Below are 21,048 nucleotides of genomic sequence, written 5' to 3' on the forward strand. Positions count from 1 at the left end.
ATCTGCCTGGCCCTCAGGGCAGGGAAGGGAAGACCAACTGGCTTTGCCACTCCCTCCCCCAATCACGGAGGAGCAAGGACATTTCTGTACCAACCTGTTATTTCAAACGCATAGTCACTGCTTTCGCCTTCATCCAGTCTTGCCAGCATCATTCCTGCAATTGGGAGTTTCCCCTGCCAGAATGAGAAGGAAGGGGTTACTGATGATGACTCCAGATCTCCAAGGGCCTGCTCATTCGCATCAGGGTTTCTGACTTTCTCAGGAGTCGCCTGCTGAGTTTTTCATGGAAGGGTCACAAGGATCATGCATGTGGAGCTGAACTGGGCCTCAAGGGCCATCTAGTCCAAGCCATTCATTTCAGAGATGAAGGAACTAAGGCCCAGAGACATGGCCTCACCCAAGGTCACACAGCTATCAAGGGGCAGGGATGAGCTTGGGCCTGCTGGTCTCCATGTCCAATACCCTCTCCATGGAGCCAAGCCTCTCTTTGGTATAGCAAAGCCTCTTCAAGCTGAATTTTAATTTGCTAAAAGAGAGAAGGAGAAAAGTGAAGACTGCCTGTAGGTAGATAGTCAAGCTTCATTTCATTTTGAACTGTCTGGCAACTTTTCTCAATGGATTCATCAGAAGTGGGGGAAACAGACAGCTGGGTAACTCAGTGGATTGAGAGTCAGGCCTAGAGACGGGAGGTCCTAGGTTCAAATCTGGCCTCAGACACTTCCCGGCTGTGTGACCCTGGGCAAGTCACTTGACCCCCATTGCCTACCCTTACCACTCTTCTGCCTTGGAGCCAATACACAGAAGTTAAGGGTTTAAAATAAAAAAAAAGAAATGGGGAAAACAGAGTTGGAACTGGCCAGGGGAGACTGAGGCCTGTCTGCAGACCTGATCTGAGAGGAAGAGATGGAACATGATACTTCTTCTCCCCTGGTGAACCTGCCCCCAGGGCTGCACTGCCACTCCCTGGGGTCCCAAAACAGAATCAGTGTGGGGGCTACCATCAGGGATGGGGTGGCCAAGTTGCCGTGACCCCGGTCTTAGTTCTACCCTGTCTCTATCCTTCTCCAGTCTCCATTTTCCAGCATGACCTGCCTGTGTTGTTCACAAATTCCCCTTCATCTGAGATGTTCCCTGGCATAGTCCTTCCATCTTCTGGTGTTCTCAGGCCTTTTCCATGGTTGGTTACTCCTTCTCTTCCATGCCCTGACTCAAAGAACCAGGGGAGCTGGAATCTTCCTGCTACCCATGGCCACTTGAAGAGTCACCCCTCTGCTCAGGGATGTCCCCTCCTCTGAGGTTCACTCCATCTTGTCTGAGTCCTAGCTGCTATCACTTAGGGACCCTTGAGTCACTTTCCCTCCACTGTAGTAACTGGCTCACAGTCGTCTTCCTCACTGCAGCACCCATCCCCTTACAACTTCTTCAATCTCTCCAACTCCCATGACCTCTGTCTTCAGTCCACTTCAACCACACACAGGAGTGAGTGGACATGGCCAAGACCTGCCCCCAACACCATTTTTCCCAGGTGCCAGAATTCCCAGTTAGCCAGTCCTGCCAATTGGGATGGTCTGAGGTCCACCTACCAGGTGTCAGTGACTTTGAGTTCCGGTTGTTTCTAGGGCCCTGAATGAACCGAGATTACAGACCAAGGAAATCTACCTTTTAAGAAGTCTGATGAGGTTCCTGAAGCCCACAGCCTAGAGAGTCCAATTAGGCAGAGTGGCTATCATGAGGATGACCTTTTTCTTTTCTAAATGTCAATGATGTGGGGTGGGCAAGTGCTGCTGCTAATAGTGTCTAGACACTCCCTCAGAACTCCAGGTGTGGACACTTAGCATGACAGCCAGAGCAGAGAGCACACAGGATGCAGTCATTAGGAGGACATGAAATATGCCTTGAATTAAGGACTATTTGCCCTTATGGGACTCATCTAACAGCTAAGGGAGTCAGGTCCAGGCACGTGGGTGGGTGGACCAGAGCTCTATGCTGGCTGTCAGACAGCTGGCCAGCACTTCTGGCACCAGGATGACCATGACAGCAAGGATGATAATGATAATGATGATGACAGAGGTGTGGGCTGTGCAGAGCTGGGGGTACCTCAATAGGGACAGGGGCTCCATCAAACAGCCACTGACCTGAAAGATAAAGCCACTCATCCGAGGACTCGCTGAAACCATGAGTAAGACGCTTGGAAATAACAAGAAATATCTTTCTTCTTTCTCCTAGAGTAGAGTGAAGGGAGAGAGAGAAAACACCATGTTCAGAAATCATCCAGACAAACCACTTCTGGGTTTGTACCCCAAAGAGATAATAAGGAAAAATATCTGTACAAAAATATTCATAGCCGGGCTTTTTGTGGTGGCAAAAAACTGGAAAATGAGGGGTGTCCATCGATTGGGGAACAACCGAACAAATTGTGGTGTCTGCTGGTGATGGAATATTATTGTGCTGAAAGGAATGATGAACTGGAGGAATTCCATATAAGCTGGAAAGACCTCCATGATCTGATGCACAGCAAAAGGAGTAGAACATTGTATACTGAGAGTGAAACACTGTAGACCAATCCAATGTAATGAACTTGGCTACTGGTAGCAATGCAACAAGCCAGGACACTCCTGAAGAACTTCTGGGAAAGAATGCTATCCTCATTGAGAGAAAGAACTGTGGGAGTAGAAACACAAAAGCAGAACATATGACATCACTTATCACGTGTCTATATGAGGATGTGATTTGGGGTTTAGGCCTTAAAAAATCACTCTATAGCAAAAATGAACGATATGGAAATAGGTATCAAGCGACAACATTTGAACAACCCAGTGGAATTGCTTTGTTGGCTCTGGGAGGGGGAAGGAAAAGAGGAGGGAAAGAAAATGAATCGTGGCAAAATCTTTTTCAAAAAATAAATATATAAATATATGAAATTTTAAAAGGGAAATAAAAAGAAATCAGATATGTTTTCCCAAGAAGGCCTAGACTTAAAAAGAGTGCTGCTGAGTATCCCGAGCACTGGGGCCGGAGTCAGAAGATTTGAGTTTAAATCTGCTCTCAGACACTTACTAGCTGTGCAACCCTGAACCAGGCACTTCGCCATGGTCGGCTTCAGCTCCCTCAATTATAAAATGGGAATCATAATAGCACCTCCCTTCCAGGGTTGTTATGAGGATCAAATGAGATAAGGTGTGTAAGGTGCTTTACAAATCTTAAAGTGCTGTATAAATGTTAGCTATTGGGGACAGCTAAGTGAGTCAGTGGATTGAGAGCCAGGCCTGGAGACTGGAGGTCTCAGGTTCAAATCTGGCCTCAGAAACTTCCTAGCTGTGTGACCCTGGGCAAGTCACTTAGTCCCAAATGCTTATTGCTCTTCTGCCTTAGAGCCAATCCATGGTATTGATTTTATTGATTCTAAGATGGAAGATAAGGATTTTACATTTTTTAAAATTAATTAAATAAACAAACGAATGAATGAAAGCCTTCTTTAATTATTCCAAATTGTATGAAACTATGGCATCTCTGTGATGCTGAAAGCCCAAACTAATTGGAAACTTGGAGATTCTCTTCCTCCACCACTCAACAGGTTTGTAGGTAGATAGATAGACAGATGGCTAGACAGACAAACAGACAAATAGATAGGGAGATCTCTAACAGACCTTATAACCCCAGTGTCCACACAGCTCTTGTGAGGCTTCTTTGTTTCCTAAAATGGATTTCTGAAAGCTAAGGATGCCCATAGAGGGTTAAATGAGGCTGCTGAACAAAAGACAGGTACACAGCCCTAAAGCTAAGATGAAATCTCTCATTTCTACTTCTTTTTGAGTCCCTAGTCCCAGATAAGAATCTGATTTAGGATTAGGAATTACCAAAATTTCCCCTTAGGCTTGGCAAGTAAATGAACTTGAACAAAACTGAGATCTAAGAAAAGGAAACAAGAGGTCTTTGTCCTCTGGGCCAGAATTCCTACCTTTATTTTATAGATCTGTTAGCAGTAAAAAGAGAAACAAGTGCTTCTTGGCTTTGGTGCTATACTTTGGCCAGCAAAAAGCCTCATGGTTCCCCCAGATATCCTATGTACATGTCTCTAAAGGTCCAGGTTTATGTGCATGAATATACATATGTACAGAGAGCCCCAAAAGTCTTAGTATGGTTTTTTTTAAACCCTTGTACTTCGGTGTATTGTCTCATAGGTGGAAGATTGGTAAGGGTGGGCAATGGGGGTCAAGTGACTTGCCCAGGGTCACACAGCTGGGAAGTGGCTGAGGCCGGGTTTTGAACCTAGGACCTCCTGTCTCTAGGCCTGACTCTCACTCCACTGAGCTACCCAGCTGCCCCTCTTAGTATGGTTTTAAGGTAGTAAAACTCATTAAGAGTTTGGGGAGAGCCTCTATTATACTGTGTACTATACAATATTACGTTATACCTTTACTAGAGCTTTCTCATGAGCTCATCTTCCCTTTCCAGCTAAATTACCCATTCCTGAAGGGCAGGAAGCATTCCTTATGTTTCTCCCCTAACTTCTAAGTGCTCAGCACAGTGCCAGTCAGAAAGAAAGGCTCAATTTCTAGACCAAAAATCCACACTTTGGACCCTGGCAGGGGAACGAATTACATCACGGTTGAAATTTCTTACCTCACTGGTGCCACACTGCACCATTACTTGCGACATAAAGATGACGTTGCCCAAGGTTTTGATATCATCTCCTTCCCATCCCTGAATGGTTTCGGAAAGAATCTGCAATTCCAGCTGTTTCTTCTTTCTCAGGTCCTGACACTGGGCCTGTAGAGCCAAAGCCCAGCCTCTTTTGTTACCTTTCTCATTTAAAGTGGGACACACTTTCTGGGGAAAGGGAGGTAAAAGATTATTGAAATTAGACGGGATTTGGGGGTGATAAAATTGGCAGGAGATTAAACCACTCACCATAGGGCTTGGAGGGCGAGACGGTTCCAACTGTGTAGAAGGTAAGCCCCTGGAAGGGAGCGGATCACAGAACCTCAAAGTTCAGAGGATCCCCTGATATGCTGCTACTAATCCATACTGAGCTAGCCTGTGGTCCCCCGAAATCCCGACATTTTTTCCGATGAACTGCTATCTGGTCATGCTAACCTTTCCCTACCGTATATTTACAAACCTGGGTTTTTTTTGCAACAGGTCTAAGACTTTATGTTGATTCATATTCTATTTATTCTCTGCGATCCAATACATTGCTAGCCCTCCCAGCTGTGTGTTATCTGTACATTTTGGTAAGCAAGACAGCTGAGCCTTTCTCCAGGTGACTGATTAAAACGTTAAGCAGCATAGAGATGAGCAGAGACCCCTGGGGCACTCCACTGGAGACTTCCTTCCACTCTGAGGAGAAAACATGACTTTTCTTTTAATCCAGTTATTAGACCTGTCCCAAATCCATCCATCCATCCATCCATCGGTATTTCTCTGGGCCACATCTCTCCAGATTTTCCACAAGACTATCATGAAAGATTTTACCAATTGCTTGGCTAAAATCTAAATTTTTCTAAGGCCCAACTAGCTTCTTGAAAGTGAGAGAAAACAGACAATAAGAGGAAAATTACCCTAACGTTGAAAAGAAAATCCTAGTCTTTATGTCGCCGCCATTCAAATCAATCTTGTAGTGAAAACATATGTTTTCTGGCTTACACTTTAATTAGGCCAGCAGTGGGTCTCTCTAAATAATGCAATAAATTGTCTTAGGAGAAGATGAAGAAAATGACTTATAATTCAGAATGAGCTGGAGCTGGCAAAGATTGCTAAGGACGACAAAAAGGACCTTTTTTAGACTTCAGGCCAGAGTTAAAGACAATGGATAGAAGTAGGAAATTGCCTACATGAAGAGAAGCAGATTTAGATTTGATGTAAGAAAAAAACCTTCCCAACAATTCCAGCTGTTCAAAAGTGGATGGGGCTGCCTGAAGAGGCAGTGGGCGGGACCCTCATTAGAGGTTTTTAAGCAAAAGTTGGAGGACCCTTAGGCATGCTGTAGAAGGGATTCTTGTTCAGATACCTGTTGACTATTGACTGAGATTCTGTCCAACTCTCAGAGGTTGGGATAATTCAGTTCCCTGATGACAAAGCAAGAAGCCTCCAACTCCCAGTATGCCAATTGTGTTTTATGAATATACAAATATCAAAATTCTATTGAAGTTTAACAATGGAGAACAGTTTAATGGCTCCCCCGCTCAAAGTAAGCACACACATGAGCACATGCTGAGTTATGCCCATGGTTCAAAATGAGGTGGATTGTTTTCATTTCATGCTCTTGCCAAAACCTTTGTTGTCTTCTTCAATGAAACCATCACAACTTTTCTCAAACCGGAGGAGGCAAAGGATGTAGTTGAAAGCTCATTAGCTTTGGAGTTGGCCAAACTGATTTTGAATGTTGATTATATCACTTCTTAGCCATGCGGCAAAAATGGAACAGAATGGAAAAAGGGAAGAAACAGGTCCACTAAATACTTGGAGCTAAGTAACTGAAAGGAGGCTCTCTGTAGAGGAAGGAGCTGGACCCTCCAAGGAGGGAGCACTTGCTCAGCTCCCAAAGAATGAGGATGTGGATGGATCTCACTTTCTATAGCTCGGAAAAAAGAAAGGGGAGGTTCCCACCTGAGGGCAGAATGGAGCAGTTATTTGTCCCATAATAGAGATCTCTACTGTCTTCCACAATGCAACAGAAAACCTTCTAAGAGCTGTCAAAATGGATGACAACTCCCCAGTTTGGGCGATTCAGGTAGGGACAAAGGATATGGCCTAGCAGAAGCCTGAAAGTTACTGTCAAAGATTATGAAGTCATGGGCGAGAAAGTAAAGACCTCAGAGATACTGGTGACACTGGCATCCCCGCTACCCATCGAGGGCAAAGGTTTCAGAAGAGAAAGGAAGGTTTGGTAAGTGCTTAAGAAGATGGCAACTTCTATTGGCTCTCTAGGCCAAGGTTCAAAATATAGAAAGGTGAGGCTCACAGCCAGGGCTAGGATGTACTTGACAAGAGGAGGAGAAAAAACATTTGCCCAGATTCTTACAAATCTAATCAAAAGAACTTTACACTAAAAAGGAAGAGGGCAGGAGAAACGCAACTATGTGCTTCCATCAAACGCTATTCTAATGGTTGTCAAACTTCCACAGTGGTAGAACCCTTCAATTTAAACAAGTCTTTGGCAGAACTCTTGCAGTAAAACCCTCTCAAAGTATTATTATTAGTGCCTACTGTCAAACTATATAAGGTTCTTCTTAAAAAATAAACTTGGGGTATGTCAGGGTTCCCTGCAGCACAGTTTGAGAAAGAATGCTCTGCATCATAGGAAGAAGCTACACTGTAGGAAGAATAGCAGTAGAGACAGTCAAAACTTCAAAGGAAACAAATACAAAAAGGAGGTGAGCAGCAAAAACCAAAGCTTCAGATAGCTGTACACAAATGCACCCAAAAGGGACAACAAGCAAGGTTTACCAGAGATCTTACTGCATGGAGGCAAATTCAACTTCAGTGAAATCACCAGGACTTTCTGGGATAGGCCTTGTGAAATGGAATATGGATTTAAAAGGACAGAACATAGTCAAAAGGATAAAGATACATAAAAGCAGGGGAAGTCTAATTTTATGGAAAAGATATAGTGGTATCAAAATAATACAGAAACTAGACTTAAAAAGTATGGTAGAGAGCATTTAGGTAAAACTGGAGAGAGGCATAAAACAAAGCAACATTGTCATTTGGAGTAAACTACAGACCACTTGATCAGAGAGAAGAAATGAATAAGGAGTTAAGGAGAGAGATCTTTAGCATACCACAAAGCTAGGATCACGAGACTTCAAATATATAGACACTCGCTACAGTACTCTCTACTGAAAGTGAAGTAAATAATAATTTCTTAACTTGCTTTAATGACAATTTCATTTTTCAAAAGGCAGATGAAGCAAAAAAGGGGAACTTCTATTCTAGATCTGACTCTCACCAACAGGGAAGAATGATACCAAGAACCTTATAGGGAGAAGGGAACATTTCAGCTTAGAATTTATAACAGAAAAGGAGAAGGTAGTTGGCCAGAGTCTCATATGGCACCCAAGATGGAGAGAATAGGCTTCAAAGTAGGATTCAACTAATGTTCTACAGGGGAAGTCAGCCAAAAGGTTATGGAAATCTCTCAAGAATGAAGTCCTAAAGACACAAAAAGAAATAATTTGGATGAGGAAGAAAAAGACTCAAAAGACCAATGGTGATAAACAGGGAACTCATCATCCAACAGAGACATGAAGAAGACATGAAGAGAAGCTGAAGGCCAGGGAAGATAAAGGAAAATAAATGAACAATATGGCACAAGGCAGTGTCAGGATCAATAAGAGTTACAATAAGCTGAGGCTGACAACAGATGGGTGCTAAAGGGTTAGGTAGATTTTCTCTGTTATTTTAGCATAAGAGGAAGATAAGTAAGGAAGAGATAAGACCTCTGTTCAAAGTGGTTGGGAGAATGATGATGATAGGTTATCTAGAAGGTAAAGCTGCCCAATTCTTACTTAGCTTTATTATTTTTGCCAAGGAGAATTATCTCAGGGCTAAAAAGAGCAAAGAGGGGAAGGGAAAGTAGGGAGCTGATATCCAGGATAGACAAAAAGATAGTAAGAGAGAAGTTATCTATACTTGAGGAATTCAAGTCACCAGGCCCAGACAAAGGACAATCTCAGGTCCTGAAAGAAAAGTTAGATATGCCCCCATCAGTGATCACCGAAAGATGGTGGATGACAGGAGAGGTACTATATATAGGACTAGAAAAGGGCAAATATCTACTTCCCTCTTTTCAAAAAGGATAGAGAGTAATCTACAAACCCTAGGCCACTGCATTGCACTGTGATACCTGAAAAAACCCTAGAATGTGTTATGAAAGGGTTGCAGAGAGCCAGCCAGTTTTTGTCAATAAAAGATCACAATGGAGGGACCTCCTTTTTTTGGCAGAACCACTGGTCTGGTAAATCAGAGAAATGCTCTAGACATAATGTACATAGATTCTTAGCAAAGCAACTGATAAAGACTCTCAAGCTACTCTTCTGGAAAAAATGGAGAGATGTATGCTACACAATTGTGTAATCTGTCAGACTCAGAACTAGTCAAATGGCCGGCCCAAAGAATAGTCTTGACTAGTTCAATGTCAGCTTGAAAGTTGTTCAGTGGAGTGTACCAGGAATCCAGTAGTAGTCATAGTCTGTCCAAAATTTTAATCAAAGCCTTGGATAAAGTAACAAACAGTGTTCTTCTGAAATTTGCAAGTGACACAGACCTAGGGGGTAGGGAAATAAGGAGGAGGGAGAGAGAGACAGAGCTAGAGACAGAGACAGAGACAGAGACAGAGACAGAGACAGACAGACAGACAGAGAGGGAGACAGAGACCGAGAGAGAAAGGGAAGGGGGAGGGAAGGAAGGAAGGAAGACAGGGAGAGAGAGAGAGAGAAGGAGAGGTCAGTAGGTAGGTAGATATAGACAGACAGATAGAGAATATACTGGGTGCCAAAGTTGATGAGGATCTCAAAACATTCTCCCAGGCTTGAATAACAGGTTGAAATCTAGTAAGCTGAAATTTAATAAGAATAAGTAATTAATGTTTTACATTTAAGTTAAAAAAAAATAAAATCAACTTCACAGGACTATGATCTGGGAAGTGTGGCTAATAAATATTCTAGCTCAGTGTTGGCAAACCTTTTAGACATCACGTGCCCAAACCACTTTCAAGCCGCCTGTGAGCCCCCCTGCATTACCTTAGAGAGCAGAGGGAGGAAGCGCTCATATTGGGCTGTTGGAAAGAGGGGCGGGGCATGCAAAAAAATGTCCTCAGGCACAGTGAAGAGGGGGAATGGAGAAGCCCCTGGGTCTTCGCCAACACAGTTCTAGCTAAAAGGGAGCTGATGATTTCAGTGGACTATAAGATTGATAGGGATCAACAGTGATATGTCAGCCAAGAAAGCAAATGCAATCTTAGTGTACATTAAGAGAGGCACAGCATCCCAGATTAGGAACCTGGACCTGAGAGCAGTGCCATACTTTGCCCTAGTTGGATCACATCAGGAAGGAACACTGTACTTAATTGTAGGTGCCACATTTCAGAAAGAACACAAGTGGACAGAGCCTCAGGGAATCAGGAACACCATGGTAAAAAAGATATTGATATCAAATCATATGATCAATCAAAGGAGCTAGAGAAGAGATACCTGAAGAGGGCCATAGAGATTGTCAGTCAGATGCTAGAAGAGCTCACAAGTGGTAAATGGAGACACCTGTTCAGCCTGGCCCTAAAGGTCAGAACTAAAAAAAGTGTGGGAGGTGGAAAAAGGTAAACTTAGTTTGATGCCAAAAAAATCTTCCCAGTAATGAAACGTGCCCCAAAGTGTAGCGGACCACCTTGGGAGACAGTGGGTTCCCTGTCCCTGGAGGTCTTCAAGCAGAGGTTGTTGGACAAGACGGTTTCTCTCAATTTCAAGTCTGGCTCTGTGGTACTTGGGCCTCAGTTTACACAGCCTACCTCAAGGAAACTGCAACGTACCAGATTCAGAGTAAAAAAAGTCTTTTAAAGTCCATCAAAACAACATCTTCATTTTACAGAGGAGGAAACTAAGGCCAAGAAAGTGAAGTCATTTGGTCAACAAGATTTATTAAAGCTCTTACTGTCTGCTAGACCCTGTGCTAAGCACTGGAGAAACAAAGAAAGGCCAAAACAAAACCAAAAAAAGAGAAAGAACTTGCCCAAAGGGCACAGAGGCAGCAAGAAAAAGAGGAAAGGTGGGATACCCACCAGCCCCTCTAACTGTAGATCCAGTACTCTTTCTGTTTCTATGATGACACATGTAAAGTGCTCTACAAGAGAGTGTCAAGAGATGGAAGTCAGCCTTGGAGCCAGTAAGACCTCTGAACCCAACTGCCTGGGTGTCTCTGAGCAGGCCACTTAATATCTCAGTGCTCCAGGCAACTCTCAAAGACTCCAACTTACAATGAAGATGCCAGTCTCCATGGATAGAGGGATTTTCCTCATCCTACCAACAAAGTCACAAGTTCACTCCCTATCCTCCTATAATTTTGGCCAACACCATGTGTGGAAGGGTCAGAAATCAACACAGCCTGCCAGTAAAGGATTATAATCTGAACCTGAGGGAATGTGATAAGGGCACAAAATAAAATGAGGGAGGCAGCAAGGCTAAGTGGGTCAAGCTTTGCACAGTGGACATTGAGCAACGGGGTCCTCTGGTCCTGAAGCTGATAATGATGGGTAAGTCACTTGCCAATATCCCCTTGTCAGGAAAAAGCCAGGGAAACAAGCAGAGATGAAGATACATCCCAAAGCACCCAAAGGACTAAAGAAGGAAAGGTTCTTTAAAGCTGAGAGATCTTCAGAGTCCAGCCACTTGGCCTTCCTGTGACCATTCCCCCAGACTCCTCTTTTGTATTTTCCTTGTTAATTTCAAGGAAATGACAGCTTGACCACAAGGAGCTGAAAAAGATGACAACCACCCTCAAAGACCCAAGACCAAAAGTGTCCTTGGAAGAACAGGTGAGGTAGCAAAAGCCCAAACCTTCATGAAGCCCTTTTTTCCTTCGTGGTATTACAAGGGATTTTTACTTCCTTTGCTATGAATGAACTTCCACCTTGTTGCCTCTTGGTAGCTGGCTCTGACACTCATGTCAGGCTCATTTCGGTGACTCATGAGTTGCAAAAAGTCTAAGGTGGTCCATGCTGGGGTAGAGGTAGAGACAAAAGGAAATCCCCCACCTACACCTTAGTGCTTTATGTGGCAGATATTGAAAACGCATTGACTTCATACTCTAAGGTTTGCAAGCTTTGATAGGTAAGCACAATTTTTTGGAATATGGAGAAGACAAAAGTTAAATGAAACCTGAACCCGGTGGTGCTGCCCCTAAGCCCACTGTTTCCACTCTTGAAACCTTTGCATTTGGAACAAAGTGTCAGCTTTGAGTCACTGACTTTAGGGACACAGTACAGAAACGGGGACCGTCACCTACCGCCAACGTCTTGAATGATCCAATAGCTTTTAGAACATCCTGGTGGTCTGGATGAGATTCCTAGGAAAAGAGAGAAACTCCTTCATTTTCTGAACCAATGTACTGGGAACCCCAGCATCCCATTCTCTTCCATTACAAGAAGAATTCAGATACATCAGACAGTTGGTTTCATATCACAGATTCTGTCACCAAGAAGTCTCCATTTGGATACCCATAAGAATTCTGGGTGACAAATTGCTTTGCTTCTCAGGGCCCCCAAGCAACTCTCTAGGTTTTGCACTGCAAACACTGCAACTCCAGTTTGTATCAGTCGTCTCCACACCAAAAGTTCTCTGCATCAATGACAAAACAGGTCCAGACCAAAAAAAAGAAAAAAAAAAGAAAAAGAATTCTTCCCAGGGGAGCCATCATTAGGCCAGAGTGCCAGGAATGAGGGAATTTGGGGCACAGAGTGGGGTTTAGAGCAGCCAGATCTGCTTTTTAAAAATGTGATATGTTTCAGGGGAAGTGAGGTGGCTCAATGGGTTGAGAGCCAGGCAGAGAGAGACAGAGATAGAGACAGAGAGAGACAGAGAGAGAGAGAGAGAGAGAGAGAGAGAGAGAGAGAGAGAGAGAGAGTGTCCTGGGTTCAAATCTAGCCTCAGACACTTCCTAGCTGTGCGACCCTGGGTAAATGACTAAACTCCCGTGTATGTATGTATTCTCATATGTATCTCCACTGGAGACCTTCCAAGCTGACATCGAACTAATCAAGACTATTCTTTGGGCCGGCCATTTGACCAGTTCTGAGTCTGACAGATTACACAATTGTGTAGCATACATCTCTCCATCTTTTCCAGAAGAGTAGCTTGAGAGTCTTTATCAGTTGCTTTGCTAAGAATCTAGGCACATTATGTCTATAGCACTTCCTTGATCTACCAGACTAGTGGCCCTGTCCAAAATTAAAGAAGAGGGAGGTCCCATTCCCTTACTGCTCTGCTGCCTTGGAACCAGCACACAGCATTGATTCTAAGATGGAAGGTAAGGCTTTAAAAAAAATGTGATGTGTTCCAAAGCATGTGATACTTACTATAGGTCCCAACCTAAACCCAGCTTGGAAAATGTCACCGTTTCCTTCCAGAGATTACTTCTGAAACAAGGCCCCAGGATCTCATGGAACTTATAACCCAAAGCAAGTCATCGAAGTGGAAAATATGAATAGATTCCAGAAGGCTTAGCTCAAGTTCCAAATGATGGATCTATAGCTGGTTACAAAAGGAAGGCAGAGATATCTGAGGTCCCTTTCTAATTTCTGGAAGTCAGTGTCACCAAAGGGAAATTTGAAATCGTCTCCTTCCAGCCATCCTTTGGTGACAGAATACAAAGTTGGATGGACTATGGGCAGATACATAAACAAGCTCAAAGCTAAAAAGCCATTACTGGGTCACAGAAACATAATAAATACAGTAATTGGCTTTGGAAATTGGAAGACAAAGGCATTCCCTCTGGGCTTAAATTTCTTGAAAAAATATTCTCTTTCATTAAATGTGTTTGCTTTCAATGAACTATAGTGCTCTGGGTTACTGGTAAAGGTAAACAAACTGGTGGGAACTCCTGAGCTATGGCTTTGAATGGCTACAGCATAGCCTGAACCTGGAGTAGCCTCATCTGGGGAGCCTACTCTGTTGGTGTTTGTGTTCCTACAATGAGGGAGCAAGGAGAAACAGGCCAGACTCCTTCTGCATTTAGCAGGAGTTGGTAATCAAAGCTACCGTTTTCATGTTCTGATCCACCATTAGCTTAGCTGCCCCATTAAGAAAGTCAGAGAGCCAGAGAAAGCCTCTGTCCCAGCAAAAGCTGAATGCCAAGGGTTCGGGAGTTATCTGAGGGTGGGAGGAGATAGGCTGCCAGGGCCATGAGAGGCACCAAATGGAAGTGTAGAGGGCTCTAGTGAAAGGGAATGTCGGGGAGAAGGTCCAAACAAGGGAAGGGTCAGGAGATTGGGAGAGGGGGTTCCTTAGCCTGGGCCATTCGTTCCTGAGCACGCGCAGAACTAAGTAACAGTAAAAATGGATCATGACGACAACTGGTGATGGGTAGCCTCGAATGATTCAGTGGTTGGAAAGCTGGCCAGAGGTCAGCTCCTTGCTGACTCCAGCAGCCTTGGCCCAGAGGCTCCCCTGCTGCCTCCTGGATTCAGGCAGGTCCTGTACCCTGAGAATGTGGTTTTGCACACGGCACATGCTTTCAGTCCTCCCCAACACCGGCTAGCAGAGAAGCACACAGCCTCTTTCTTTAAAGTTAACCGAGCCTTTGTAAAACCTCAAACCCTTTCCCCAGACAACAGGAAGAGCAACTAGGGTAAATGCAACCTCCCTCCCTAAGTGGGCCCTCTTTCCCCACCTACAGCCACAGAATACACAGACATGAGCACACAAGACTAGGCACACAGTAGGTGCTCATGAAATGCCTATTGGCTGAAATATTTCCAAGAAGGATCAAGGGTCCGTTACCCCCACCTAAGGCCTCACCCAAGTCCCAATTACTCAAGGAGGTTGTTGTAGCTTTAGTCCTTTATCCTTTATACCTTTCTCCTGAGTAAAATACAGATTGCACGGGTAAAGGCGTGCCCTTCCTTCTTTTCAGAGGCGGGGGACTATGGCTATGGAGCACTTGTATAAACCATCAGACTCAGTGATGTGTTGGCTGGCTTTGCTGAACAGCTTTGTTTCAACCTTTTTTTTTCTCCTCTCTGTGAAGGGCTGGAGAAAAGAGGGAAAGGGATCCCCTTGGAAAGAAAAGAGCCAGGAGAACAAAAGAGATCGCTTAAAAGTGGCAAAGGGGGAGATCGTGGTGAGCATGTGTCAATGGGCATATCTTTGTACTTGGGCAGATGAATCCATTTCTGAGTTTACACTTCCCTGGGAAGCATCTGAAATTTTTAACACAAGCGCCAATGTCAGAGACTATGCTCAGCTTGAATTGAGATGTCAACATAACAAAAAAGAATCCGAATAATACAGCTCCTCCTTTTGCCGCAAGCTCCAAGTGCCTTCAGCGATAACCAATGTGGGCAAGAGGGAACCTGGGACAGGACAAGTGGGGAGAAAGGCCTTGCTGAGACAGCCTCCACTCTGAGGTTGCTACTCCACAGGACTCAGGGTGTAGCTGATTCCTTCCCTCCCCTACAGAAGATAAACTCAGTAACCTGGGGAGGAGGTCAGCTGGGAGCCATCTAGGGGGCCAGCAGGAGCCCAAAGGCAAGCTTCTGCTTTCTACACCCAAGGAGTCCAGAATGTGGTCAAAGGACCTCTTACCTCCATGTGCCGCTCCAGTTCCTGGAGAAGAGACACATATTTTTCCAGGCGCATGAAGGGCTTGCTGAGGTTGGTTGTCAAAAGCAGAATCCCTGGAGTGGCCGCTCCCTGACTCTCCATAAACTTTTCCAGACTGTCACTAGGAGGAAACAGAAGTGCCTTTCATTTCATGAGCCACGAGGAATGTTACCAGGTGTGTATATGCCACCATTTGCCCATAGGAGAAGCCAGCCCACAAGTGCTCCCCAATGGTAGCCTGCCAAGTGGAGAAGGGGAAGAAGCATCTACTACGTGCTAACCTCTGTGCTAGGGGTTTTATAACTCTTACCTCATCTGATACCCCCAACAACCTTGGGAGGTAGGCACTTTTTATTACCCCCATTTGACAGATGAGGAAACTGAGGCAAAGGTGAAGTGACTTGCCCAGGGTCATACAGTTCCCCTTTACTTCTATCCTTTCTGTCATCAGTCATCCATGACTCTTCTCCATTCCCCAAACTCCATATTCAACCAGCTGCCAAGTTTTACCAGTTCAGCCCCCACATCTCTCTCATTTATCTACCTCGTCCTCTGCACTGAGAACCACCTCCCTAGTTCACGGCCCTCATTACCTCTCCCCTGAATGACTGTAATAACCTCCTAATTGGCCTCACTTCCTCCATTCTCTCCCTTCTTCAATCCATCCGTCCTCCAAACTGGTATCCGCAACCACACCTTGGAGCATGGCTTTCCCTGGCAGAGGCTCCAGATCGGGGCACTGTTATAATACCAACTCTGTTTGGCATTTGGAAACCATCACAATCTAGTTTCAGCTGACCTTCCTCGATGCATTTTCTATAAGCTAGACCTGAAATCAGGTAGATCTAAATTCAAATCCTGCCTCAAACACTTAGCCAGGTGACCCTGGCAAGTCACTTCACCTGTCTGCCTCAGTTTCTTCATCTGTAAAATAAGGATAATAACATCAACACTTCCCAGAGTTGCTGTGAAGATCAAATGAGACAACATACATAAAATACTTTGAAAACCTTCCAGGGTTCTGTAAATGTGAGCTATCATCATATTTCTAGCCCTCCCAAACTCTCTGGCCAAATAGGTCTCCCTGCTTCTCCCAGTATGAGACATTCCATCCCCTGCCCTCCCACCTCTTTCTGTGCTCACCTCCATTCAGGGATCGGCTTAAGTATCACCTACCCCTTACTACCCCTTACATTATGCCTTTCCTGGCCTCCCCTGCATCAAAGGAGAGATGTGAGAACAGACATAATGTTCAGTGTTTGCAGAATCAGCACCAAATGGGATGGCAAAAAGAATTCCAACAATGGTGGCCAGGAGGGACGGTAGAGGCTGGGCCTCTGGCTGGCTGAACTGGCTGCCAGGTTTGAGCCAGGGCACTTGAAGCAGGAATCACTACTGGCCCTTATGAACATTTGCTGCTTTAGCTATATACTCTCATTTGACCTTTCCCACAACCTTAAGGTGGGTTTACAGCTGGAAGGGGCCTTGGCCCCATTTTGCGTGAGAGGAAACTGAGGCATAGAAAGATTAAGTGACTTGCCATGGGTCACAAGGGTGTCTGACTATTTAGACAAGTTTCCATCTCACCTGAGCACCTGTTGATTCCATAAAATCCAGGGGCTCCCTGGTACCTCCTGGAACAAACACCCAATCCTGTTTGCTTTTTAGGGCCCTTCCTCTCTTCCATGCCCACTGTAATCCTGGGACACTCCCTCCATACTGTTCCTCGCACAAACTGCTCCCATCTTCCCCTCCTAGGTCCCTCCTGCAGGTCTCTGCTAAAATTTCACCTTCCGAGGGAAGCCCTTCTTTTCCAGGCCCTCTCAAGGCCAGGGCCTTCCCTCTGCCGTTCTCTCCCATTGTTTGTATGCAGCCCTTTGTGTAGAGTCTTCCCTAGCTGCCTGGGAGCTCACTCCTCCAGAGCCTCTCTTTGCATCTCCAGGGCCTGGTGCATAGTAGGCACTTATTTGGGGCCTTTCTCTGCTTTCTCCCCTCCCCTATCAGTGCCTAGAACAGTCCCACGATGGACTAACTTCACCAGGGTTAAAAAAAAGCCAAAGAATACCCTGAATCATCCAGGCAGAGAACAGTCTCAGCCAGCCAGGTTTTCACAGCCATTTTTGGTATTCTCATTCCACCTAGAGGCCTGCAGAAAGAAGTTCACCTACTGCATGAATGGCAGGCAGGGCCTAGTGAGCATCACAGCTTCTCCCTCTCCTTCCTGTTCATTGTCCTTCTGTCATCTACCCGTTTCGGAGTCCCCTCCCCCAAAGAGGGCAAGAAAAAGCGACTCATGCATTTTCTCTCTTGGTCCTAGGCAGTCCCAGTGTGTGTGGAGAAAGTCCTGAAAGTCTTCCTGTGGCAGTGGCAGTGGCCTCATTCACCTGCGTCCTACTTGGGTCCTGCCATAGCCTAAATAATCACAGAATGACTGCAAACAAGAATTCCTAGCCAGAGTACTCAGGGAAATGACTCCATTTGACTGTCACACCAATTCTACTGAGGAGAAAGTAACTAAGACTCTGAGAAGGGACATGACTGGCCTCACTATTACATGGAGCAGCGCCTTGCTATAATATAATGGAGAAGCCACTAATAGAGGGGACTCTGTTAGCCTCAGTTTCCTCCTTGAGAAGACGGGGATAACAATGGCCCCTACCTCAAAGGTAGGTTGTTGAGGCCCACAAATGAGCTACATCTTCCAGGGCTAAAATCGTTGTTGTTATTGTTACGCTGCTTGCGCCTAGTGTTTATTCTGGGCCACATTCTGAAATGGATTGGGTTCATGGCTTGGGGAAAAACCGAGGTTTCCTGATTTCATATTCAAACAACAAAGTAATCATTGTTTATAAATAAACCAGTTATTCCCACCTTGGGTTTTATGAAACTTCACAGAACTTTCCAGTATTTCTAGGTGGTGTGAAATTCTCCAAAGATAATTCTCATTCAGTGATCAATAAATGTAAGAGTAAATGACCTTTCTAGAGGGTTTGAGGTGGGGAGGAAGATAAAGGCTGGAAAGGCAGCAAAGAGAGAACTGAAACACCAAGATGGCTGAGAACATACAGACAGAGGACATGGACCTGACCTGCCAACTTTGCCACCTGCATGACCTCAGGCAATTCATCTCATCAGCTTAGACCTCAGTTTCCTTCTCTGTAAAATGAGATGGCTGAACTAGATGACCTTGAAGGGCCCTTCCGGCTCTCAATTTATGAACCTGTGATCATTGAATGAAACTTTCAAAAAACTGTGCCTTTAGGGGCACCTTCTAATAGGTTAGAAGGAATCTCTTCTATTACATCAGGCAACTCCAAGTCCTGACCCAGGGAAATGAGCCACCAATAAACGAAACTGGAGCATGCATCATTAGTTACAGGTGAAACTTGCAAGGGCCCGAAAACTCGTTTCGGCACAATGCACCCTTTGTCATTTCAACTGTGTCATCTCTTCTGGCTTTTTTCCCCTCAAATTCTACTGGTCTCATAGTTTTTTCTCTTAGATCAAAAGGAAGAGAAGCTTCCCTAGGGAGAACAAGTACTATAGAAATCTTAATTTCCATCTTTACTTGTGTTATGAGAGTCCCTCCCTTGGTACATGTGAAAAACACCCCAAACTAGCAGGAGAAATCAAGTGCAATGGAAACTCCAAAGTCAGGCATATTGGAGGTTGGCATGGAAGGAACTTTGAGAGGTCACTTGTAGCCCAGTTCTCTCATTCTACAGATAAGAAAACAGAGTCCAGAAGACAGAGGGAAATTTGGTCAAGGTACAATAACAAGTTAGCAGTCCTGGAAGGCCTACTTCTGGTTCTGCCCCTGACTGATCAACTGCATGGCCCTGGACTAATCACTTGGCCAAGCCTCAGTTTCTTCATTTGAGTTGGGGAGAGGGTGTTGGACTAGAGCAGTGGTTCCCAAACTTTTTTGGCCTACTGCCCCCTTTCCAGAAAAAATATTACTTAGCACCCCCTGTCACATACTATCACCTTACAGTTAAATTACAGTTATTCACCACCCCCAAATTCACCTATGGCCATCACCAGCCCCCTGGATCGCTGCACTGCAGCACCCACCAGGGGGCGGTGGCGCCCACTTTGGGAATCACTGGACTAGACAATCTCTAAGGTTTGTTACCAGCAGAAGAGGTTGTACTCTCTCCTGTGTGCCTGGTGGGGAGAGCCATGGGAATGACACAATAATAAGATGTGATAAATGGGCCTTTCCAACTGCACACATGTTCACGAGGCCAAGTCCTTCTTTCTATAGGTTAAGATCTCTTGTGTGTTCTAAAAACCAAACAGATACTAATAGCAATACGATGAGCCGGGACAATCCCAAGGGACTTATGAGAAAGGATGCTCTCCACCTCTAGAGAAAGAACTGTGGGAGCAGAAATACAGAAGAAAATGTGATTTATCACTTGTTTATTTGGGTATAGGACTTGGGGTTTTGGTTTTAAAGGATTACTCTTTTACAAAAATGAATAATACAGAAGTGGGTTCAAGTGAGAATATATTATATATAGCCCTGTGGAATTGCTTGTCAACTCTGGGAGGGGGGAGAGATGGGAGAAAGGAGAAAACATGACTCTTGTAGCCATGGGGGAAAAAAAATTTGTTTTAAACAAACAAATAAAGCTGAGATTCAACCAATCAAGTTTCCTTACTTTTTCAAACATGAAAAGAAATCTAAAGGAAGATGACTTTAACATTGTATAATGGCTACCTGTTTTATATTTTTCAATTGAGAGAAGGCAGTTATCATATAAGAATCATCAGGGGGAGGGGCAGCTAGTTGGCTTAGTGGAGGGAAAGCAAGGCCTATAGTAAATCCTGGATTCAAATTTGACCTTAGACACTTCCTAGCTGTGTGTCCCTGGGCAAAACACTTAGCCTTCACTGCCTAGCCCTTACCACTCTTCTGCCTTAGAATAGATACTTAGTATCAATTCCAAGACTAGAAATAAGGGCTTAAAAAAAAAAAAAGAATTATCAGGAAAAGGTTAAGGCTATTGTTTAGCAAAGTGGTTCTCATACAAAGTACAAGGATTATTTCAGGATAGCCACACCAAAATCACTTCAGGAGCACATGTCAACACATGCTTTTAGAATGCTTCTAATTATCTCGCTTCTGTATTTTCTTCATCCTTTAACCAAAACGTCACAGAAAAGGCTTTTTACGTATGTATGTTGTGAATATACAATTAGAAGAGGAATCCAAATAGAATTATTCCCTCAGGATGATTCCAGGTATTAGCCTTCATTGAAGTCAGCTTCCCCTATGGTTCTATTCTCCTTGCCATTGCTGCCTCTCCATCAATCTAACATGTGAAGGCCAAAGAGCTGAGCTAGAGAGCTGACATTTATCTGAATGTAAAGAAAGCTAGCCTAGGTCTCTAGGTGTAGTACCTACAGAAGTATTCTACTCATCATCCTCCAAACAGTAAAAAAGGATTTTGCTGGTAATTCTCCAACTTGATATCAGGCATATTAATGATTTCCAAAACTCACAAAGGCACAATGCCTTTAGCAAGTAAAGTTTGTTTGAATATTATTTTACTCATCTTTATTCAAGTGCAACATGGGCCCAGAAGAAGAGGCATGAAAGATGGAGTAGTAACTGCAGTATGTGGAAACAGATGGGATGAGGAATTCAGGATATATTAATGGTTACGGTAGTCCCTGGAAGCATTGGGTTCCTTATTCTTCTCTTCCCTTAGGCTCCATACTAGCAGGC

General features: G+C 44.4%; 2 protein-coding genes across 2 annotated transcripts in view; one reads left to right on the forward strand and one right to left on the reverse strand.

The window, feature by feature from the left end:
* Positions 1-21,048, forward strand: part of LOC123253517 (transmembrane 9 superfamily member 2-like) — a gene marked incomplete at its 5' end in the record, with an annotated part of 941,355 nt that overhangs the window by 651,543 nt on the left and 268,764 nt on the right. The gene's annotated exons all lie outside the window — the stretch shown is intronic.
* Positions 1-21,048, reverse strand: part of ARHGEF6 (Rac/Cdc42 guanine nucleotide exchange factor 6) — a 119,245-nt gene that overhangs the window by 16,908 nt on the left and 81,289 nt on the right. Inside the window, exons 8-12 of the mRNA XM_044682631.1 lie at positions 15,294-15,432; positions 11,998-12,057; positions 4,624-4,770; positions 2,136-2,222; positions 95-173 (exon numbers count right to left, since the gene is read on the reverse strand). Of these exons, the coding sequence (XP_044538566.1) occupies positions 95-173; positions 2,136-2,222; positions 4,624-4,770; positions 11,998-12,057; positions 15,294-15,432 (512 nt within the window). The remainder of the gene's footprint in view (positions 1-94; positions 174-2,135; positions 2,223-4,623; positions 4,771-11,997; positions 12,058-15,293; positions 15,433-21,048) is intronic.

This window comes from Gracilinanus agilis, chromosome X (assembly GCF_016433145.1).
Source record: "Gracilinanus agilis isolate LMUSP501 chromosome X, AgileGrace, whole genome shotgun sequence".
In the NCBI taxonomy this organism is placed as follows: domain Eukaryota; kingdom Metazoa; phylum Chordata; class Mammalia; order Didelphimorphia; family Didelphidae; genus Gracilinanus; species Gracilinanus agilis.